The 22,707-nt window shown below is 38.4% G+C and overlaps 1 protein-coding gene across 4 annotated transcripts in view; it reads left to right on the plus strand.

Annotated features, from left to right (window-relative positions):
- Nucleotides 1–22,707, plus strand: part of CTNND2 (catenin delta 2) — a 974,640-nt gene that overhangs the window by 589,075 nt on the left and 362,858 nt on the right. For all 4 annotated transcript variants that reach the window (XM_049767900.1, XM_049767903.1, XM_049767899.1 and 1 more), the window contains exon 9: nucleotides 7,870–8,128. In XM_049767900.1, coding sequence (XP_049623857.1) covers nucleotides 7,870–8,128 — 259 coding nt within the window. The remainder of the gene's footprint in view (nucleotides 1–7,869; nucleotides 8,129–22,707) is intronic.

Consider the following 22,707-nt stretch of genomic DNA (forward strand, 5'->3'; position numbering starts at 1 on the left):
CATCAGAGCTATCATCTTTATTCTCTGCGCATAGTGTTTGTCTGTGAGGTTTCCCCATTGTCACGCTTGTAGTGTGGTTTTTTTTCTGTGTGTTATGGTGGGGTTCATTTTTAGAAAGAGCATGCAGACTCGAAGTGAAGCAGAGCAGCCGTGCTCTTCTGGAGCCTCTAGAAGAGAGTTTTTGGTGGGCCCTTCTCAGCCCTCTCAGGAGAAGTTCAGTGGACAAAAGAGTAGAATAACATGCACAAGCAACAGGCCTCCTCAGTCTCTCCCAGTTGGTAATCTTGCAGCAGGGGCAGATTCCTCCCTTTCATAGACAAAGGATCTGCCTTTTTGCAGGGGCACCGCTGATAACTGGCTTTCACTCACCCAGTCTTTCTCAGCCTTTTGGTTTGGGTACCTGTAGAAGAGAGTTTTTGGTGGGTCCTTCTTGGCCCACTCATGGGAGGTTCAGTAGACAGAAGGGTAGAGAAACATGCACAGGCAATAGACCCCCTCAGTCTCTCTCAGTTGGTAATCCGAGTTTTAGATATTAATATCCAAGAAGCAGTTCCACTGCCAGTGTCATCTTCCCCCATCAGTGTCCACACCATCTTCACTCAAACCTGCCACCTAAGCAGTTTTTATTTAATGACATATACTTAGACAAGAGCAAAGAGAATAAAAGGAAATACATGTTTGAGAGAGAACACAAGATTCTCCAGAGTAGAAAAGTTGAAAGTTAGGAAAGATGTTTACAGACAGGATAAACTTGATAGAGCCTCCTATAAAGTTTTAAATAGATTAATTCTTTAATGGATCACCAGGAGTTACACAGTTATAAAATCATTCATTATAAAGACTCCACTTGTGATAGATTGAGTCTCAACACCTTCACCAGGACACATTTCTTACCAACAATGTCTCCAATGCCCCTCCCTTTCTCTCCCTTCCTCTCTGCCCTGGAATCTTTAACAAATAATTAAGTCTCCTGAGTTCATTAATTTGATAATTCTGGTTCTCAGAAATGTTGCAGAGATCTGGGGAGGGAGATGATACAGATGTTAGTATCCATCACTTACACTGATGTATATTTTATTATATTCTTTTGTGTCAAATTGATCCCTTGGTAGACAGATTATGAAGTGGTGGGAATCAAATGGGGTCATTGCCTGTAAAGCAAGTGCCTTAACCCTGTACTGTCCCTCCAGTTGGAAAATTCTAGTCTTCAAGACTTATAGGAACTTATAGAGATATCAGATCCCAGGTTTGGAACAACAAATTGCACAACACAGAGTTCCCCAAGAACTGTGTGTCCAGGAACTTGTGCCTGTTTCCCAAGCCCTCACATTGGCCCTTTTTTATTATTGTTATTATTATTATTATTTATAGAACTCACCCTGCTCTCCAGCCTACAAAACTTTTTTTCCACTCCATTTCCAAACCATGTAACTCCCTGGCACCCCCATCTGAGTAACATGCATTCTGTATCCTTGTTATTAGGACCCCAGATGGCATTTCCTACATCTCCCTTACTCTGTTTCAGGGCAAATTGTCATGAAAGTCCCATGAACTCTGGAAACAGAAGTGAGGCCACTATGATGGTCTTAGTACCCCCAGCCAATCTCTTACATCTACATCTGAGGAAAAACTCCTAATTTCCTGAGTCTCTTCTGTCTACTACACAAGGAGATTTCTTGCTACCTTTAAAAATAGAAGTACAGTTTGGAACACAAATGGTAAATTATTTAGGTGATAGGGATTTTGCCTCTTGTATCCAGTGTGGTCAGTCTTTTCTTGGCTTTCTTTATTCATTAGAATGTGTTGGCTGTTATTTGAGAGGTGTGCACCTTGACTTATTAACACCCCAAAGTGGGCAAGGGGGAAAATGCAGGCCAATCCTAGGATTAAACAACCTGTGTTTAATTCCCTGCTCTGCCCACTGTGAAAGTCCGAGGCTGATGGCAGTAATAACAGTACCTTCCACGTTGGCTGTTATAGCGATGAAATGAGATAATATGTCATAAGACACCCAGCGGGGTTAACACATATAGGAAGTTCTAAATGAATATAATGTATAGCATTTGTTCCTCACATCTAGGCAAATGAGATCTCTACCCTTAACGACAGAAAATGTGCTTGGAAGGTTGAAATACATGACTCTGGCATCATTTATCATGAGTCCCAAAACCCATACTATAAATGAAATGAAATTAAAATGTACACTTGAAAGATGTTTAGAAATATTTTGCAGCTACTTTGCAATAGTTGTGCCTTTTTGCTTTCCACTTCATCCATTAACTAAGTTATTTTAAAGTAAGTGAAATCCCACAAAACTACCTAAGTTCACAGTGTTATGTTTGGCTCTAATGCAGATCCAGCTGTTGCTGAATTTTTTTAAATATCATCTCTCTAATTGGATTGTTTTTCCTTTTCATTTGTATTTTAGTCTTAACTACAAAAACTGTAGTTTTATAATTCTCTGAAAAATATAGCAAGACTTTTGACACTTTCTGGGAACTATCACAAGAGCTCTGAAATCACAGTTTACATTCTAACATTATGTGTCTCCCAGAGCAATGAGCAGAGAGAGTAATCTCTTGACAAACACTACGAGTGGCCCTAGAACAAAAACAAAGAAAGTATTTACGGTGGGATATTGTGACATTTTCTCTTCTATATGCATCTACACCAGGAGCTAGGTAGAGACTCAATGTGCTGGAAAATAACTTTGCCTGAAAAATCTCTGGGTTCAATACCTGGTAACTCATTGTCCCCCAAGAACCATCTGGAGTGACCTCTGAGCAGAGAACCAGTTTTAGTTCCCAAGTATCACAGCATGTAGTCAACAAACCAAATATGCCTGCAATTTGTTCCTACATAGCACTTCATATCTATCTTGAGAATTATCATTGTGGGTACATTTTTTGGATAGATATAATTTTCAGAGCCTTCATTTTCAATAAAGATAGAAAAACAAGATCACCACCATACATGATTTTATTACTATTAAAACTTATGTATGAAATCACTCTTTGCACTGAGAAAGTAATATTTAAAGTAAAATTTTCATTGAATTTACCCTTGATTATCTTTTTTAACCAGAGTGGTGAGTGCAGTTAGAGAAATATCTACACTAACAACTATCATGACAATGATAGTGTGTAAGAGAATTGGTATGCCTGTTTCAATATAGGTAGGAGGTGTGGGAGGGGAAATGGGGGACATTGATGGTAGGAAGGTTGCACTTGTGAAGGATTTTTTTTTTTATAACTGAAACCCAACTACAAACATGTTTGGAATCATGGTGCTTAAATATTGTACCCTTGAATATTTTAATTAAATTTAGCTTGACTATCTGTGAAGATTGCCAATATTTAAAAGATCTGTATAATTTATTGCTGAATGATAATTCTGTTGGTAATATAGTGGGTTTGGTGATGAAGATCCCAATTAAATAAATAAAACTTTATAAGAATATTAGATCACGTTCTAGGTCCATTATCTTTATGGACATATTGTCTGAACTTACAGAGAAAATGCTCTTTTATTATCTTACTGTGTGCTTGGACTGGAAAAATAGTACCAGGATTAAGGCACTTGCCTTGTCTATGGCCAATCCAATACTATATATGGTTCACTGAACTCATCTATGAGTGCAAAGTCAGAAGTAAGCCACGAGCATCACCAGGAGTGGCCAAAACCAATATCCTTACCCCCCCCCAAAAAAAACCTTATCTTGTGCTTATTTTGTAATTCTATATAATACATGTACTGGCATTTTATCTTTTGATATTTCATATATACAAATATATTTAAAAATGGGTGTAAATAATACAAATTGATATTTTATTTTGTTGAACCCAACTTTATATTTTCCTAGTTTCTTTATATCCTCAGATTATTTTGTATTTTTGTCTGCTTCTTCGTCTTTCTGTTGTATGCAATGCAAGTCAGTAACTACTTTTCATTATCAGTGTAGAACATTTGATATTATGACAAAATAATGATTCATTCCTTTAAAAAATAAAATGAGGGGCCAGAGAGATAGTACAGCAGGATGTCATTTGCCTTGCATGTGGTTGACCTGGGTTCACTCATGGGCATTCTCTGCGTTTTCCTGAGACTTCCAGGGAATTCCTGAGTGTGGTATTAGGAGTAATCCCTGAGCACTGCCAGGTGTGACCCAGAAACCAACATAATAGATTAAGTGAAACATCTTTCTTCCCTTTTCATACCCTAGACCTCTACTTGAGGCTTCTACAGAAAACATAATTTTTTATGAACCATTTAAATGTCAGATAAAGCATCAAGCCAACTACTAGAGAGGAGCCTGTGAAAATCTCCCCAAAGAGACAGACTTTCAGTGTGGTTCATTGAATTTCAGGAGCTTTTTGAGGGGACAAGGTGCTGTTTGCAGAGTAGGGGAGGCCAGAGGAGGGAGAGCTGTTGAAGCACCCTTTGTCTTTATATGTTTGCCCAAGCAGTGTGGCCAACTGATTCTGAACCATAAGGGAGAATTAAATGAAAGAAAATTATTTAGTGGTTTGGCCAGTAACTGTATATGAATACCCATGATGTACAGAGGATTTTATTCATTATGCTTTAAAGTGGTTTCATTCTATTATACTTAAATATAAACAAGGTAGAACCATGTTGCATTACCAATGATTGGTTTGGCATTTGCTCGACTCTTGCATGTTTTCCTTCATGGATTTGGATAGATTGTTATTTAAAAGCCTGTATTTTTCTCCCATCTATGTTGCCAATTTACATCATTTACATTGCATTGATTAATTTTAGTTTGTGAGTATGACTTTTAATTCTGATTATATTTGGCGAATTTCACCTATATTCTTATTTAATGAGACATAATAGAAGAGTAAGCCATGACCTCAATCAGTTTTTTGAAGGGCATTTGTCAAAATCAAGCCTCTCATTGGGACTTTGATGTGTGTACTGATCATCCTAAGAGTTGTTTCCCATTTTATATTTCATGGTTTACCTCCCTTTTTTCTTAATATAGTAAAATGCTGAATAAAATAAGGCTCAAATATTTTAAAATAAGATAAAATAAAATTATTTGTAGCTATTGCTATTCATTTTTTCTCTAAGAATAAGTATTGTTAAATTTAGGGCCTAAAAACTTTTGGGCATCTATTTTTTGTGCCATAAAACATCTAATTTAATGATAAACGGCATAAATTGATTCACACGCCAATTTACAATACTTTCAACATAATATGTGGATATTATAATCAAATTAATTCCCATTATAACTCCTATTAATTCCTATTATGAAACCAATTCTTTATACTAGCATTGGGACCCACTCATCATTTTTCTCAGTTTTCTCATCAAGCTAAATAATTTAGTAATTGGAGTGTGATCTAAAACCTAATCCAGCTTCGTAAGCACAAACTTGGGAAACAGAGTGCTTCCCAGAAGTGAATTTCTGCCATTCTAGCTAATTAAATAAATTTAGGAAAGTTCTGTTGTGTGTCTATGCCTTGGCTGCCCATGAACAGAGTAAGAATGACCCGTGTACTGTCAAAGTTGCTGGAAAAATCCAAGGCCACCTGAGCTTCTTTTCAGGAGTTTTATGTCCAAGGGCTGTGGTGAGGGGTTATTTCTGCTCCTTATTTATTAGAAACCTGCTAACTGAAGCGATGACAACATCTTAGTGATGTTATGAGTCACAGCACATTTCCTAAAGCTTTCAAGCACATTGATTTTTTTTTTAATTGGAGGAGAGGATGTTGGCCACAAACAGCTATACCCCGAGGTTACTCCTTGCTCTGCACACAAGGGTCACTCCTCGTGGGCTTAGCGGAGGACAAAGAGTACCAGGGTGTGAACCTGGTTCAGTTGGATAAAGGGCAAATGCCCTACTTGCTGTCCCATCACCTTATTTTTTTCCTTTATTACTTATTCAGTTTCAATATTCAATTGCAGTCCAAGCAACCCAGAGCCCAGTAGGGTCACTTTAATCTCATTTGAAAATAAATCATCTTAGTCATTTAGAGAGATCTGAGAAAGTAACCCAAGAGAAGAATTCCCCCTACGGTCTGGAGATGCACCCACTTCCCCAGCTTCAGAACCCCAGTCCTCATGAGGCCAAGGGGTTTCCCTCAAAAACAAACTCACATGAAATGTAAACTGACCACTCATGAACTGCCCTCCCATCCTGTTCATCCCCAGGTATTGCTCACAAGCAACATATTCTGCTCAGAAGCTGCATATTCCTTTGCATCACCTCTGACTCACACATCTTTCCACACTACATAATCTTTGTTTCATTAAATACCTCTCCTTATTGTCTGTTTATTTGATTATCTTGTGGAATAGTTGTTTTGACTATGGGAATTTTTGTGTGACAAGTCAACCAATTGTTTTATATTTTATTCTGATTCATAGCCAGTTGTACACAGAACTTACTCCTGGTTCTGTGCTCAGGGATTATTTCTAGGTGGGATTGATGAACCCTATGTGGTATAAGGGATTGAATCTGGGTCAACCACATGCAAGGCAGGAGTCTTCACATGGGATGGAGGGATGGCAATTGTGGGGCTCAAAGTTTTCTTCTTGCTCTGTGTTCAGTCACTAGACCACTTCCCAAGCTTCATTCAGCACAAGCACCTTATGCCCTGCACTATCTTTCAGGCCCTTTTTATTTTCTTTCAATCAGAGACATTAGCTATATTACCCAATTTATATTGCACTTCAAATAAAAGTAATGCAATCTTCCTCAAAGGAATGTTTTGCTCTTTTTTGATCCTAATAATGAGAATGTACGAGGGAAATAGAAAGCCTGTCTAGAGTACAGGCGAGGGTTGAGTGGGGAAGAGGGATATTTGGGACATTGGTGATGGGAATGTTGCACTGGTGATGGGTGGTGTTCTTTACATGACTGAAACCCAAACACAATTATGTATGTAATAAATTTGTTTAAACAAAAAAATTTAAAAAAAAAAGAATGGAACAAGTACCACAACTCCTTTCAAAATATTCCCTACCTTTCTTCTGGGCTTGCCTGTTTCATTGTCTTTGTCAGATGAACTAACATTTGGGGTGTTGGAAAGCCAGGAACACAGAAAAAATGTGGTTTCCATTGTCTTTGGGTATTATTACCATAGTCTGCATTCTTTTAATATTCCACAAATGAGTGTGATAATTCTATTTTCATCTTTCTATCTGACTCATTTTACTTAGCATAATATTCTCCATCCATGTAAAAGCAACTTTCAGGATTCCATTTTTCTTAAGATCAAGGCCAGGAGAACCAGTTCATGGTAGGAATCTTGCCCCCAAAAGGAGGAGAATGCAGTTATGGCAGAGAAAGGACCATCGTGACAATGATAATTAAAAATGATCACTCTGAACACGAACTGGTTGCTAAAGGAGATAAAGTGATCTACATGATACCACTTCAGTAACATTATTACAAACCATAGAGGCTAAAAGGGAGAAAGAGAAAGAGAGAAGATAAATGTTTGCTATAGAGGCAGGGAATGGTGGGGAACTAGGGACACTGGGGGCAGAAAATACACACTGGTGAAGGGTGTTGGGCATAGTATGACCAAAACTCAATCACAAAAAACTGTAATTGCATATCTCCTGGTTATTCAATTAAAAATTATATTAAAAGTATATACTTTCCTATCTTCAGCAGAAAGAGTTCTTTCTGTCAACCATACACTCATCCTCATCTTTCTGGATCACAGTGAGCCTGAGTGGTTGCAGTATGACAGACTTAATTTACTTCTGTTCTTTCATCCCGCACCCCTTCATTCATCATGTGTAATCCTCCCACCCCCTGCCTAGACCTGGTGAACCGTATCTGTGAACAGGTCCTCACCTTTTTCCTTTGTCCCTCCTTTCCTGCTATAGCCCCATCTTCCCCTGGTGTCGACTCCGTCCCCTTGCAGCGCACGGGCAGCCAGCATGGCCCACAGAATGCCTCAGCAGCGGCCACATTTCAGAGAGCCAGCTACGCTGCCGGCCCGGCCTCCAACTACGCGGACCCATACCGACAGCTGCAGTATTGTCCTTCTGTTGAGTCTCCCTACAGCAAGTCTGGCCCGGCCCTGCCACCAGAAGGCACCCTGGCCCGATCCCCGTCCATTGACAGCATTCAGAAAGATCCCAGGTGGGTACTCCTCCTTCCTCTCCCTGCCATGCCTGAATGGGTGTTTTCACCTTTGTCATGGCTTCTTGTGTATAAAGCTTAAGATGTGTGTGTACTGCCTGCCTTGGGATGGGGTACCTTTGGTTGGGTTTGGTCATGTTTTGTCTTCTGGGGCAGATGGGACATGGGTTAGAGATTTCTCTATCTTCCATGATCCACCAGCAAATACTAAAGTGATGGCCTTTCATTAGAATGGATGTAGGTCTGGAGCAAGAACCAAAGTTCTTGCTAAGACCTCGAACCAGCTCTCTTGAATACAAGTAAAGAAGATGACATCATTTGACTTCAACTATTGTATTTGAGGCAATTTCATTGTCTTCACAGATGTAACTCACCACAAATGTTTCAAGGTCAGAATGCAAAGGAGACACCTCCTAGATTATATTGAAAATGGAAAACTTATAAAAGTCCTACCCTCTTCACTTGTTCATATTTGCTAAGAGTCCTTAGATGGGAGACATGTGGGCATTGATAAAAATAAAAGCGTACATGCATTCAAGGAAGAGTTATTGCAGAGAAGACCTGCATTCATGTCTTTCCTTCATCAACAGCAAAGGATTTAGTGATGCTCAACTTCTGAGTTGGGAAGCAGATTTCTGTAGAGTTAAATGATATAATATTCATAGCCCTTTGATGGTAATGATTGAGCCCCATAAATACATCTTTGCATATGGGAAAACCAGCACTCTGCCACACTTCCTGTCTTGCTGTGTCAACATGGGTGGTGTGCAGGAAAATGCATCCAGATTAAGGGATTTGCATAGATTCCTCTATAGAAAGAAGCTACTTTTAAAGCATCAAAAAGGCAGAAGAAGGGGGTTGCTGGATGAATTCTTCGAGAATGCTACTTGAAGGCAATCCAAACTCACTCAAAGGGTCCATGTTAAAAATGGTTTTTGGTAGATCCTGCACTATCTAAGTGAATTGTAGTTAGTGCTTCCTGTTAATGATAGAGAGGAAGTATGCATACACTACTGACGTCATGTTCTATCCCACTCACCTGGGTTCCCATTCTCAACACTCCATTGTTGTGGTCTTGAAATCTGCTTTAGTTTTAAGTCTCCTAAGAAAATGCAAATTTTCAGACAGGACCTCAGTCCTCTTTGTTTTTCAAATGCTTCCTCATATGCTACAGAAAATAGGCAGGAAAAGAATAAGAGTCATGATATGGAAAGACTAAGTAGAAGGGGCCGGGACAGTAATACAGCAGGCAGGGTGCTTGTCTTGCTGTGGCTGATCCAGATTTCATACCTAATACCATACATATATGGTTCCCCAGTGCCCATCAAGAGTCATCCCTGAGCACAGAGCCAGGAGTTAGCCCCGTGTACTGCCAGCTATGCTCCCCCACACAAAAAAGAAAGTTAAATACAAAAATATAATTAATTTATTTATTTTGCATTGTACCTATAAATCAGGATCAATGTTTTATTTCCAAAAGGAAAGTGTTTAATTTTTTATTTTAGGCAGTGTGATATATAGTACTGTTAGTGATAGGGCTTCACAAATATAATAGTCCAGCACCCCAGCCTCCTCTGTCCCCCAACACCCCCTCCCACTCTGGTCAGCTCTGTTATGTAGACCAGTTCTCAGATTCTCTTCCTTTGCTTGGGCCACTTGTTATCCCGTAACTTTTTTCTTTCTAGCCCACATATGAGAAGGATCATACAGTGTCTGTCCCTCTTCAGCTAACTAACTCCACTCAGCATCCAAATCCCTCTCTCCAGATCTGTCCACAAAGCAACAAATTGAATGATTGTTGTCTTTTCTTAAAGCCTAGCTAATATAACTCTGGAGATAACCAGAGTTTCTTTATGGGCTAGTTTGTTCCAAAATGGTAGATTTTAATTATCATAGGAAGGGAATTTGGCATAGTAAGAAACCAACTTGAATTGTCTCTAGTCAGGACCTAACCTCTTTTCTTTTTATGTGCCTAAAATGCACATATGATTCAGTGGTCAAGTTCTTCATTTTTTATCATATCCACTTTCTTTACCTTTTCCTTTTTCAGGTATTGTTAAGTATCTAAAAGAAACTTCCTTTTCAAGTTATGGATTATGTCGCTTACATTTATGAAGTGTCTACTATAAGCAAAAGAGGAAAAATTTAGTAAAACTAATAAAAAATAAGAAACTAATGGCCACTAATCTTTGAAATATATACAAATATGTACAAATTGATAGAATGTGTGCAGGCCAGTATCAAGTGAATTGTAAGTTGGCTGTTATTTTTAAGAAAACCAAGTCTTGGAGCTCCAGTCACGCAATCAGTTAAAGTGCAGTACTTATAAGAAAACCAAGTCTTGACCTTAAGCATGTATTAATTTTAGATAGGAGAAAATCATGCTCCATTCCAACTTCAGATATATGAGCAAAATACATAGAAATGGGTCTAGAAGCAGAACTGGGTTGTTTGGATGAAACAAAAAGATTTAGCTACTATATCAAAATACACCAGACAAAGAGGCTGAAAGATAGATACTTTTTATTTATTTATTTATTTATTATTAATTTATTATTTTGGGGCTATACCCAGTGATGCTCAGAGGTCACTCCTGGGTATGCACTCAGAAATCGCTGCTGAATTGGGGGACCATATGGGATGCTGGGGGATCGAACCGTGGTCTGTCCTAGGTTAGTGCGTGCAAGGCAATAGCTCTACCACTTGCTTGTGCTATTTCTCTGGACTCAAATTATAATATTTTCTTCAACTCAAACATAGACTTAATTTAACTGGGAGATTATCCTAAATTCTAAAAGTCAGATATCAAAAATATAGTGTTTTCTTTGTGATAAGATTTTTTTATCTTCCTTTGAGTAATAAAATTCAACTTTCCCTAAATATTTATTACTAAAACTGATAGTTTTACTAGAATTGATAGAATTAATAAAAGTATTACTCGAACTTCAGGGAGTCATTATTTATTTTGGAATTCTTGCTTATGGTGTACTTTATTTTTAAGTCTTGGATGTACTTCTTTCAAATGTTTATGAATTCTTTTTAGTTAATTTTTATTAAGGCACCACAATTTGCAAAGCCATTTATAATTGAGTTTCAGGTGTACAATGTTCCAACACTGATCCCACCACACCGCGGTGACTTTTCCTCCACCAATGTCCCCAACTTTCCTATTACCCTCCAGTCAGCATTCTTGAAACATTTTTAAATCTCCATTTTTGAGTTTCCATTTATGTACCATTTAATATGTACTGGCAACATTTTATTTATTCCTTTTAAAAAATAATTTCTTTAAGCACCATAATTACAAACATGTTCCAAACTGGGTTTTGGCCATAAAATGTTTTATTTATTCTTAAAGATCAGGGCTGCTAAGCCCTTCAACACAAATGTACCTCTTTGTGACATTGATGTCATGCTTGTTTGAGGAAACTCTTGCCCAGATTCCTTGCTAGTAATAAATGGGTACATGGGTTACTGAAGCTCAGATTGCCAATGAGGTGTTCAGGCTGGACCCATACTTTTAGGGCTCTATGGCATTGACTGGTATAAGCAGTTTTGCTTCCTTATTCCACAGCACAGGAAACAGAAAGGAAATTCTCATGGTTGTATAGCTATTCCCAAGGATGCGCAAATGATCACACAGAGCTAGGAATGGGAGTTGGGTAAAATAAAGGACAGTCAGCATGGCTGGGGAGCTCTGGGAACTTGGTTATGTTCTAATTGAATGCATATTTGGTTGGTGAGGGTTTTTTGTGTGCTTTGTTTGGGGAGTACCACACCCTGCAATGCTCAGGTGACTCCTAACTCTATACTCAGGAATTACTCCTACAAATGCTTGGGGATGATCACATGACATGCTGGGAAACAAACCCAGGTCTGCTGGGTGCAAGGCAAGTACCCTATGTCCTGGACTCTTGCCCTGGTCTCACATTGTCTTTATTTTTTTTTTATCTATTTCTTTAAAGTATCTCTTTTTTTCTTTATTTTCTTTTTTTATTAATAATTTTTATTTTGACCAAAGTGGATTACAAATCATTCACAGTAGTATTCAGGTACATTGTGACATTGAATCAGGGGCATTCCCACCACCAATGTTGTCCTCCCTCCACCCCTATTCCCAGCATGCATCCCATATTGCCCCTCCTTTGCCCCCCAGGCTGCTAGTATAAGTGGTCCTTTCTGTGTCTAGCCTGTTGTAGATTGGGTATTGATTCTGTTGTAGTTGGTTTTGGATTTGGTGTTCAAGTCTGATCATTTTTTTGTTTCTACTCAATGTTCATAAGACTGTTTAGTCTTGGTGCCCTCCATTATTTCCCCCTCAATTTGTGAGGCAGAACAAGATGGTTCAAGTTATGTGGTTCTGTTTGAAGGTAAGAAAAAGAGGGGGGGGCAAAAATTTAAATAAGCAAAAAAAAAGAGTCCTTCTATAAACTATAAATATCAGTTTAAGAAAAGAAAGGGAAAAGAAAGACATAAAAATAGTACAAGAAAAATCAACCCCTCCCAAAAGACAAAACAAAAACAAACAAAAAGCCTGAAAAGCACCACAGCAATAAAGACAACAACCAAACAAACAGTAATCACGGTCTTGAAATAAAGATGAATCAAAGCACAGGGGAAAAAAGGCAAAGAAAAGAAAAGAAAAGAAAAAACAAGCAACAACGATTACAAAAAAAATTTAGTTTGTGCTATTTTTTTTTAGCCTAGGCACAGTAAAAATTGGGAAGATTAGAAAGGGAATTACCCTGGCCTAAGAGATACAGGATTTCTCCTCCCTTGAAGTATACTGTCATGGGTATAATAACTACAGGGTCCGTACATGCTCTTTTACTCTCCCCTTTTGTGATGTCTGGCAGATTTCCACTCCATCATGGATGATAAAATCAGGCCTCTGTAGCTAGTGATCTTAGTATTTGCACATGTCATGTCATAGGATGGAGTCTTTCTTTACAGTTCCAGAACTTCTGTTCCATCACTGTTGTTTCAATCAGTCTTCTGTAGTTGGTAGTCTTGGTTTTTGCACAGATCCTAGGATGAAGCCTAGGACAGTCTTTCATTGCATTTCCAGAAGTTCTGCTCAGTTGCAGTTGTCTCAGTCAGACCTCTGGAATTAGAGATCTTGGTTGTTGTACAGATCGTAAGCCAAAGCCTAAACTAAGGTCTTTTTTATTGGTCTTAGGATACATTCTGCCCAGTCATGGTGGTGACAGTCAGTCTTCTATAGTTAGTGATCTTATCTTTTGCATTGATCAAAGAATGATGTGCCTTTTGATTTCATCTTATTGTTAGGTGTTGAGATGAGACAACCTGCTATTAGACCAAGTTGTTGCCATTTCATTGTTGTCAGGATGTCATACCAAAACTGGTGCATATTGGTGTCAAAGCAGTATTAAGAAAGTCCCAGAGGGATTTTGATTTTTGGAACTGTTGCAGAGACCTGTCAGTTCTATATCTGAGATATAGGGTTTGGGGTTGGACTGTTATTGTCTAATCGCATGGAGTCTAAGTTGGGACCACATGACATATGTTCAAGGTATGAGGTGACCCTGTATTGTAAAATGTGTGAGTTCTTATCCCTAATAGATAAGAACTTGTTTCTATATGTAAAATTTCCCCCATTTTGAGTATGCCTTTGCAAAAAGAAATGGTGCTATCTTATATTGCTGGTGCATTTAGGGGTGAGAATGTCAGGCTCCATCTTCTCCGTGCCCTGGTTTTGACCTAAGCTTTCATCCCAGGCAAGACTTTTTCTTGTAGGTTTTTGTGCCCAACGAACCAAAACACCAATACTGGTGAAGTTAAGGAAGTGAAGAAAGCAAAAACAGGAATATATATACTTACATATAAATATAAAGGAAAAAATAAACAAAAATGAGTTTAAAAAATAATTAAGGGAACCAAGTGTTGCAGGAGACGAACCTTGCATTTGGAGATAAATAAGTTAAGCGGCAGTATTATAAAGGTCTTAAACTTATAAAAGAAATATAGGCTTCCACATTGTCTTTTGGGATATTCTTGTGGGGGGTGGAATCCAGGGCATATTTTCATCACAGACCCTGGTCTTGTTGAGTTTGGGAAGTGATTTGAGGCAGAAAGGGCTCGGGTAGAGTTCTTGCACTGGATGTCCTTCTGGAGCTGGTTCCGGTATCAAGCAACATTCTACAATTGTGGTGGGGGGGTGAGAGAGAGGGCCAAGAGCATGAGTCAGCAGGAGTGTTGGTTGTAGTTTCTTGCTGGTGGGGGGTGAGATGTGGGGCTTTTTGAGCTACACATGGTAATGCTCAGGGGTTACTCCTGGCTATGCACTCAGAAATTTCTTCTGGCTTGAGGGATTATATGGGAGGCTGGGGGATCAAACCAAGGTCTTTCTCAGGTTAGCGCATGCAAGGCAAACACCCTACCATTTGCACCACAGCTCCGGCCCAATCTAAAGTATCTCTTATTCAGCTTAAGGCAGACCATTCTTCTCTAATAATGAATTTTAGCACTGCTCAATGAGAGGTGTTTAAGAACACAATTCATGTTGAATGAAAAATTGTCTTTCTGTGTGAGTGGAGCAGAGATAGTCCCTAATCAGTCATTAGACTTGAAAGCAGAGACTGTATGATTTTTTTAAATACCTTATGCTACGTATAAGAAAGGAATGGTTCAAAAGGGTTATATTTTTCCAATGTACTGAGTCATAAATTTGGATAAAACTTTGCTTCTTTCATATTTTCTTGCCTTATCCCTTGTTCTCAAAGTAAAACTATATCTTTTTTTGAAAGTCAGCAATCAGTGAAATAGTTTTTAAGTACATTATTTAGTTTATAAATCTATTTATAAAGTTATTTTATAAGGGTGGGGAGATGGCTCAGCCACAAATCACATCCTTAGCATATGGAAGGTCATGAATTTGATCCTCAGCATCACATACAAAGAGAAAAGTTTGCTTTTGATTGTCTCCTGTAAGATATGACTATCTTACAGAATATTACCATGGTTAGTACATGTTTTAGTAAAATCAAATGCTGATTTTCATATTTTATTTTGAAATGTAACAATAACTCTTACAACTCAATTAGGTAAAGAAGGCTTCAGTGAAGTCAGAGTGATAAACTGTAGCATCCTTGTTTTGGAAATGTTTTTGATGGAAGTCACTATAAACAAAGCTTGGGTCTACTGAGGTATTATAAACATGCTTGCCTGTGAAGGAAGAAAAGTTATGGCTGCAATGACAACTTACATAACAGTTTATAGCAGAAATAGCATCTTTTAGTCTTGTTTGAATAATAGCTTTTCAAAATATATTAATCTTTGATCTACACGAGTGGGTTTCTATCAGATGTTTGCAAACTGATACTAGTGCACAGGCCTAGAAAGGTTGAAGACCAATTTACTAAAGTATCTTCAAGAATATTCTCACACCTGCAAAGAAAATATAAAATATAATGAGCATGATTTATAGTAAAAACACCGTGTCCATTTTGTTATTCAGTGTTCCTGGGAATACATGTACTAGCACATCACCAATACAGAATTTGGGCCAAAATTAACAAATGCATTTCAGTTGATTCTATCACTGTATCTTCCATGTACATTGTTTCAAGTTATGGTAGTTGGCCAATGATATGAAAAATGAGTTTTTATTTGGTTTGAGGGCCACATCCAGCAATGGTTAAAGGTTACTCCTGGCTCTGAACCCAAGAATCACTCCTGGTAGTGCTCAAAGACTATGTGGAATGCTAGGGATAGAATTCTGGTTGGCACATGCAAGGCAATGTCCTACTTGCTGTACTATTGCTCCAGCCTTCTAAAGAGGCACTTTTAAAGAACAATAATATATTAAAATTACATGTTATCCTTTTAGTGTCCTACAATAGTTATTTTATTATTGCTTATGGTATTAAATATTATTTAAATTTCTTATAAATATCTTATTATTAGAGGAACTTGATTAAGAATATTTTACATGTACCACTAACTCATTATTCACCTGCTCATTACAAACCACAGGTAGCCCATAAATTAATTGACTGCTCAGGAAGTAGAATATAGAAGAAGAATGCTTTTCATGGCTGATGCGTTTGTAATAAAAGTTATAATATACTTCATAACCCAATTCTCTTGATGGTGAATCTGGGGAGTTTGCTTTTTCACTTCAACTGCTGCATAATCATTTATTTAACTGGGGAAATGTCAGAGGGGAGAATCAAACAATCATAGTCTAAAGAGCTGTGGAGTGTGAAGAGCACTTGGAAGTCATTATTTATTTAGGTGAAGACAAGCATGGCGAGTGGTCATTCATTCTCTGCTCGAATGCCTCTTGGAACATACATCTCATTCTTGACGATTTTCTTGACTATTTTAGACCTGTGCATTCCTTGATACAGAGACATCTGTCTCTCTTCTAAGTTCAATTTCTGATCTTATTTCTGATCTTTGAAAATTACATGAAAATACTTCTTTCTCTACTTTAATGAGCAGTTGAGCACATGTATCCACTTTCCTCCAACCTCAGGCCTCCTGCTTTCCTGACAGCTTTGCCAGTGTTTTGAACTGTCATTTCCACTTCTGACCACCTTTACTTGTAACTTAGTCCTACTATCTCCACCTACTGGGATGGCTTAGATCAGCAAATTGTAATTTTGACAAGTTCAAAGTCCAGCATCAAGTCTCTATCCAGTGCAGCCATAACCCTTTGCAGATCTAAGAAAGAAGACATTTTGCCTCTTTCTGTTGCTGTTGGCTTATAGTTCATCACTCCGATCTCTACCTCTCTTTTACACAACCTCTCCTTGGTGTCTGTGTTAAATGAACATCAGTCAGAGTAGTTGGGATCTACCCTAAGAATGGTTGAAATCATCTTAGTTACATCAGCCAAGACCATTTCTCAAAAGATCAAAATTTGAGTTTCGAAAACATTGCTCACACTTCCTGATCATACTCTTAATAATAGCGTGCTATTTATTTCATAAAACAGATAAACACTAAAGGTCTATCTATTGGGGGTCAGTGAAACAGTACAGGAGGTTGTGTAAATGCCTTACATATCACAATAATATAAGGGCCAGAGAGATAACAAAGGACAATAGAACAGGCATGTGCTTTGCATGCTCAGGACCTCAATTTAATCCCCAGTCCATGATGTCCCCGGGAGAACCAGTAAGTGAATCTCAAAGGTCACACCTTTGGAGTGACCTGGTGTTTCCCAGCAACAGGAGCATGAAGGAAGTGTTTTTTGGACATTATTATTGCCCGGTGATGAGTTAGGTATCACTGGGAATAGCCCCAAGGCCCCCCTGAGCACTTCTTGAGCATCAAATAATAATAAAGAATTAATAATAAAAAGAATTCTAGATAATATTATCTTAGGATTCTGTGAACTAACACACATAATCTAATAAGGAACCCTGTGTCAGATATCCAAAAGAGAATAAGAATCATTGTCCACCCCATCAGGTTGTCACTTCCTGTAAAAATACACCAGTATTACTATCATGCAGGGTCAGTCTGTGCAGTGAAGAGGGCAGAACATTGCATTAAATTGTGTGTGTGTCCTTCCCTCCTTCCTCAGAGGGGAAGTGTGTACCCCAAGATGATACATATTTTCTATCCACACAGAAGAACAAGTCTGGACTCTAAATGGCACCCATATTTAATGGAATAAGCTGCTTTAGCAAGTCTTTCTTGGGGTAATGCTCAGTGATCCCATCCTGAGTTTCCTGTGGGAAAAAGAGAAGTGGTTGTCCTTCCTCATAATGTTGCTATGAAGATGAAACATATGAAAATTTTGTTGCCATTAGAGTCTTCCCCTGTGGAAACAAGAGCCCACTGCTGGCTGTCAATTGTATTCTAACCTAGTAGGTGACAGCACTAATTTAGAATATAAAGTCACAAAGCTAGAAGCACCTGAGTCTTATTTCCATTCCAGAAAAGAGGATGCAGCTCTGAGACTATGCAAAGAATGACAAGCTACACACTAGTTGGTTGGCTATGCATTTTATAGGCAATCATATAACTGTGCCCCAACTTGAAAATGTCTGGTCTTAAAAGGGCTGGATACTCCTCAGAGCACTTGATTAATTCTTAATTAAAAGTATTTCCTTTCTTTCTTCTTCAGTGGATGCTGCTCAAATTAGGAAAATCTTATTTCATTTTTAGCATATCTCAACTAATCCATCCTCAAAGTCCACCCTGTTTCTTCTTTCAAAGGGGAACATCTGAAATTTCTTTTGGTCATTTCATGGGCAAATCCCTTTCAATCTTCTTGATGGCAAGGTCACTTTACTTTGCTCTCCTCCTCTGGAATCTTTAATTGCAAACAAACATGGGGTATTCTCAACTTTTATTGTCTTACAAGGCTGACTGTCAGTTTGTAGTTAATGGAAATTAGTTTCCATGCTTATTGGGATGTTTTGCACCTAATTGTGCTCATTAATTTAGAATATTGACATTGACTAAAAAATTAGCATTTTATAATAAGGAAAAATAGGTCTTCAATGGAAATTTCCATTGCTCATGATACAGGATGACATGACAAGTCTAGTAACTCTGATTCTTTCATCTCTTGAGGACCACATTCAACAACCTTAACTGTACTGCTGGGGAAAAAAAGTGGATTATAGAATCCACTTAATTTTCTCAAGAGAAGAGGAGGAAGATCAGGAAAATGGGAATAAAGGGAAGATAATTCCCAGATCAGTCAAAATAATAAAGACAGAAAATAAAATGGCAGCTCCAAACTATTCCAGGTGTATGGAGGAGAGACTCGAGGTTTAGTGCCGAGTAGATAGTTTATGTTGAGGATGAAGAGAAACTTGGAGCAAGGCATAGTTGAGATGTTTGCAGAAAACTATGAAAGTACTACCACAAAGTGAATTTTACACTTACTAACAATTGGCAAGATTAACTCTATGTGAAATGAGACTAACAGAGAAAGACGAATGAAAGACCAAGTTATAGAACTTGACCCTTTTCAGAATAGAACTTCTGCTAGTTTGTGGGAAACACCAAAGCCCACTTTAAAGTCCTTTTACTATAAAACGCACGCAGTATCCCCTGCCATCTAGTATTTTCAAAATATGGGACTTCAATTCTTTACTTTCTAACTCACGTTTTCCTGTAATCATAGTAATAAAAAAATCAAGGTAATATTATTTTATATAATAGTCATAAGATTCATTTGCAATAATGAAGAAAAATTCAAGATCGAACAATAAGAGTCTGTAGAATCAAAGTTGATAAGAATCATATATAATGTTTTATATATATATGTTCATTTGCATTTTTGATTGTTTTTGGGATATAGATAGTGATGCTCAGGGCTTATGCCTATCTTTGCTCAGGGTTTAAATATCGAATAGAATGCCCATGATCAAATCTAAATTGGTGGCATACAAAGCAAATGCTTTGCTATACTATTGCTTCAAATGTAATTCATTTTTTCATTAAGCAATTGTCTATTGATACCAATAGTCTTCTAAGTATATTTATGGACTCTAAAATACTTAATGTACAAGAAAAATATTAACTTAGAAGAAATGTCACTTAAAATCACTTATATTGGGTCAGAGAGAGAGAGTACAAGAATTACAGAACTTTCCTTGCATGTGGTTGGCTTCTGTTGGATTCCTGCACTGCATATGGTTTCCAAGAAACCCCAAAAATGACTCCTGAGTTTAGAACCGGGAGTAGACACTGACCACAACTGGGTGTGGCTCCAGAACAATAAACTTAAAAAAATGTAAATAAAATCTGTTACACTTTTATCGAAAAATTTCCATAATAACTGATTCTACCAAATAATAAAAAGTTTTTAACTACCTCTGGCCTTTCTACTGTGCAATTTTTGACTTTCACAACTCAAATTCTGTCTCAAAAATTCTACTGAGGTTAATTTTTCCTCACACTTAGAATGGAGACAGCAACTCAGAACCCAAAGGCTTTCAACCAGGAAGTCTTTGACCAGCACACGGAAAATAAGTCTGACATTTCTCCCCAGGAGCCCACATAACTCCTATTCCTATCTCCTCTTGACAAAAAAAAAAAATAAATAAATAAATAAATAAAGCCATTATGTTTCAAGCCAGGCTATTTTATATTGGAAAAGAACTACTCATTAGGATAAGTGGCAATTAACATCTAGACTGCAGTAAAAGTGCTTCTAACTCCAAAGAAGAAAATAGAAAACATGGCTCTTTCAGATAAACAAATGTTTTCTGCAGGGGGCCTTACAGCATTTTTTTTCTTGTGTTTTGTTTTGAAGATGACTGAAACACTAACAGATTGAGATTTGCCATAAATCTGCTTGTAAGTAGTAGATACTGTCCTGAATATCAAAAAGGTCAGAAATGCAAACTTTGGGTGTGTCTGCTAATAGCTGCAGACTAATAAGCTTTGCGCATATATATATATACACGTATATATATACGTGTATATATATATACATATATATGTATATATACACACACGTAATGCAAGCTCATCTCTATAAAACCCTGATTGGGCAATACCATTTGGTCAGAGAGGGTCAACATCCATCGGCCTAGTGCATTTGGGACCGGATATGCTTTCCCCAGCTGATGACTGGGAAAGAACGGGGATCCCAGACTGATGACCGGGACTCTTCATTCCATTCCAACAATGTTTACACAGGGCAAGAGGACCTGTCTGGGCCACAGACATAGGAAAAGCATAACCAGAAGTAAGTGAGGCTTCAGGGAGAAGACAAGCGTAAACCTTGGGGTTTAGGAATGTTTGGGGGCCAACTTAGTGGTGATAGTTAAGGGAAAAAAAAAACAACCTTTCCTTTAACCAGAGCTCTCTGTGAGAGAGAAGGGATGGCCCAGAATCAAGCTCAGGTGGGAATCATAGGGGGATGGTTCCCCTCTTGGTGCTGTTCTCCATCTTTGGAGTGGTGTCTCCAAAACTTTCACTGAAAAGAGAATCCCCAGAAAATTGACTCTACAGAGTCCCTGGAACAATTGCTCTACCAGATTCTAACCACCAGGGGGTTAGGCAACAGAGTCACAGGGGGGGATCCAGCACAGATGATGATTGTAAATTGTCCTTTTTCTCAGAGAGCTTTTCTGTTTGATAATCTGCTCTATTGATTTCACAGCCAATGAAGGGAAAGCATCCAGCATATCCCAGGACACTTCAGCATATAAGAGTATAGGATTCAAGTCCAGTCCATCTACTGAGATCCTTGCACTTGGCATGCAGTCTTAGCTCATCCACTGTCATAAACACTTCCAAATTGCAGAAAATGAAAATGCACTCTGAGTAGCTTAGTCAATGGGAGCTTGTTGTGAGCTTCCAGAGGGGTCTGAAAGAAACAGGAAGCTGGTTCAGCAGCCTCAGCTAGGCAGGTCTCATTGAAAACCACATCACGGTGCTAGATACAAAAAAGCTGCTTTGGGACAAAGACAGAAACTTTGAATGTGGCCTGAACAGTGAGCATTACTTGGTCCTATGCAGAGTTCACAATGTGGAGTGTCTGCTACCCACTGCTTCCTCTGACTTTCTTCCCCTTTCTTAGTGCCAGGGTCATGACTGCCTAACTTCTGCCCCTTTCCTCTATGCCCCACTCTTTAATCATTACTTTTGAGTCAAACTTAATTCAAAAGCCTTGAATCTGACGTGGCCAGGAAGATAACATGGTACCCAGTCCCTCTCTAGTACTCTATTACTAAATACTTACTCCCTTCTCTAGTACTCAAGGGCTAATCCCAATGCCTCTGCCTGTGAAAAGGTAGCTTCAGGTTGATTAAGGAGAAATGAAGCCATTGAGCCCTAATCCAACATGACCAGAATCATCCAATTAGAGGCCACTTGAGAACAGAGAAAGAAGGCGAACATACACCAACCAAGAAGAGAGGCCTCAGAAGAGGTCAAGCTTGGCCAACACTTTGTTCTTAAGCATTTATCCCCAGCACTGTGAGAAAACAGATTTCAACCCATGGATTTCTATGAGGGTAGTCCTAGTAGACCAAAACACTCCCAGTGTTTTGGTGCTGTGAATGATATCCAGAACAACCTCTGGGCCACGTTTGCATGACTGGCCACTGCTTCTTCTGACTCTCCTGACAGAGCTGCCTTTGAACAGCATGAGTAACTTAGGTAAAATGGGGGCAGAGAGGAAGGTGACAGACTCAAAAAAGAGGGGTTTTCCTCGCTCCCCACCTTGGTCCTTTGAAGCAGTGTCCATAGAATGTCCAGAATGATCAATATCTCACATGAGCCCTGTATGGGCCAGACCTCACATCTCACCAGCCCTGCCAGGTAGTCCTCAAACTACACCTGGTTCCATTTGTTCTGCTTTGTTTTTGCCTGCTTTTTGCAGGAAATGGAAGTCAGTCCTAAATATAACCCAGGTCTCTAATCTGTTGTCATCTTTCCCAGAAAAGAATTTCAAGATGAGAGACACTGTTGGTAGAGACCTTTGGATTAGTCCCCATGTTGGCTTCTAATTAGATGTCTCTTGATTGGTTCCTTTGGTTTTCTTGTTAAAAAGATGTTTCCCATTGCGTCCTCATCTGACTTTTTCCATCCCCTTGGGGGTAAGCTTTGTTTATTTCAATAAAGCCTGCCTGGAT

Source organism: Suncus etruscus, chromosome 2 (assembly GCF_024139225.1).
Source record: "Suncus etruscus isolate mSunEtr1 chromosome 2, mSunEtr1.pri.cur, whole genome shotgun sequence".
Classification (NCBI taxonomy): domain Eukaryota; kingdom Metazoa; phylum Chordata; class Mammalia; order Eulipotyphla; family Soricidae; genus Suncus; species Suncus etruscus.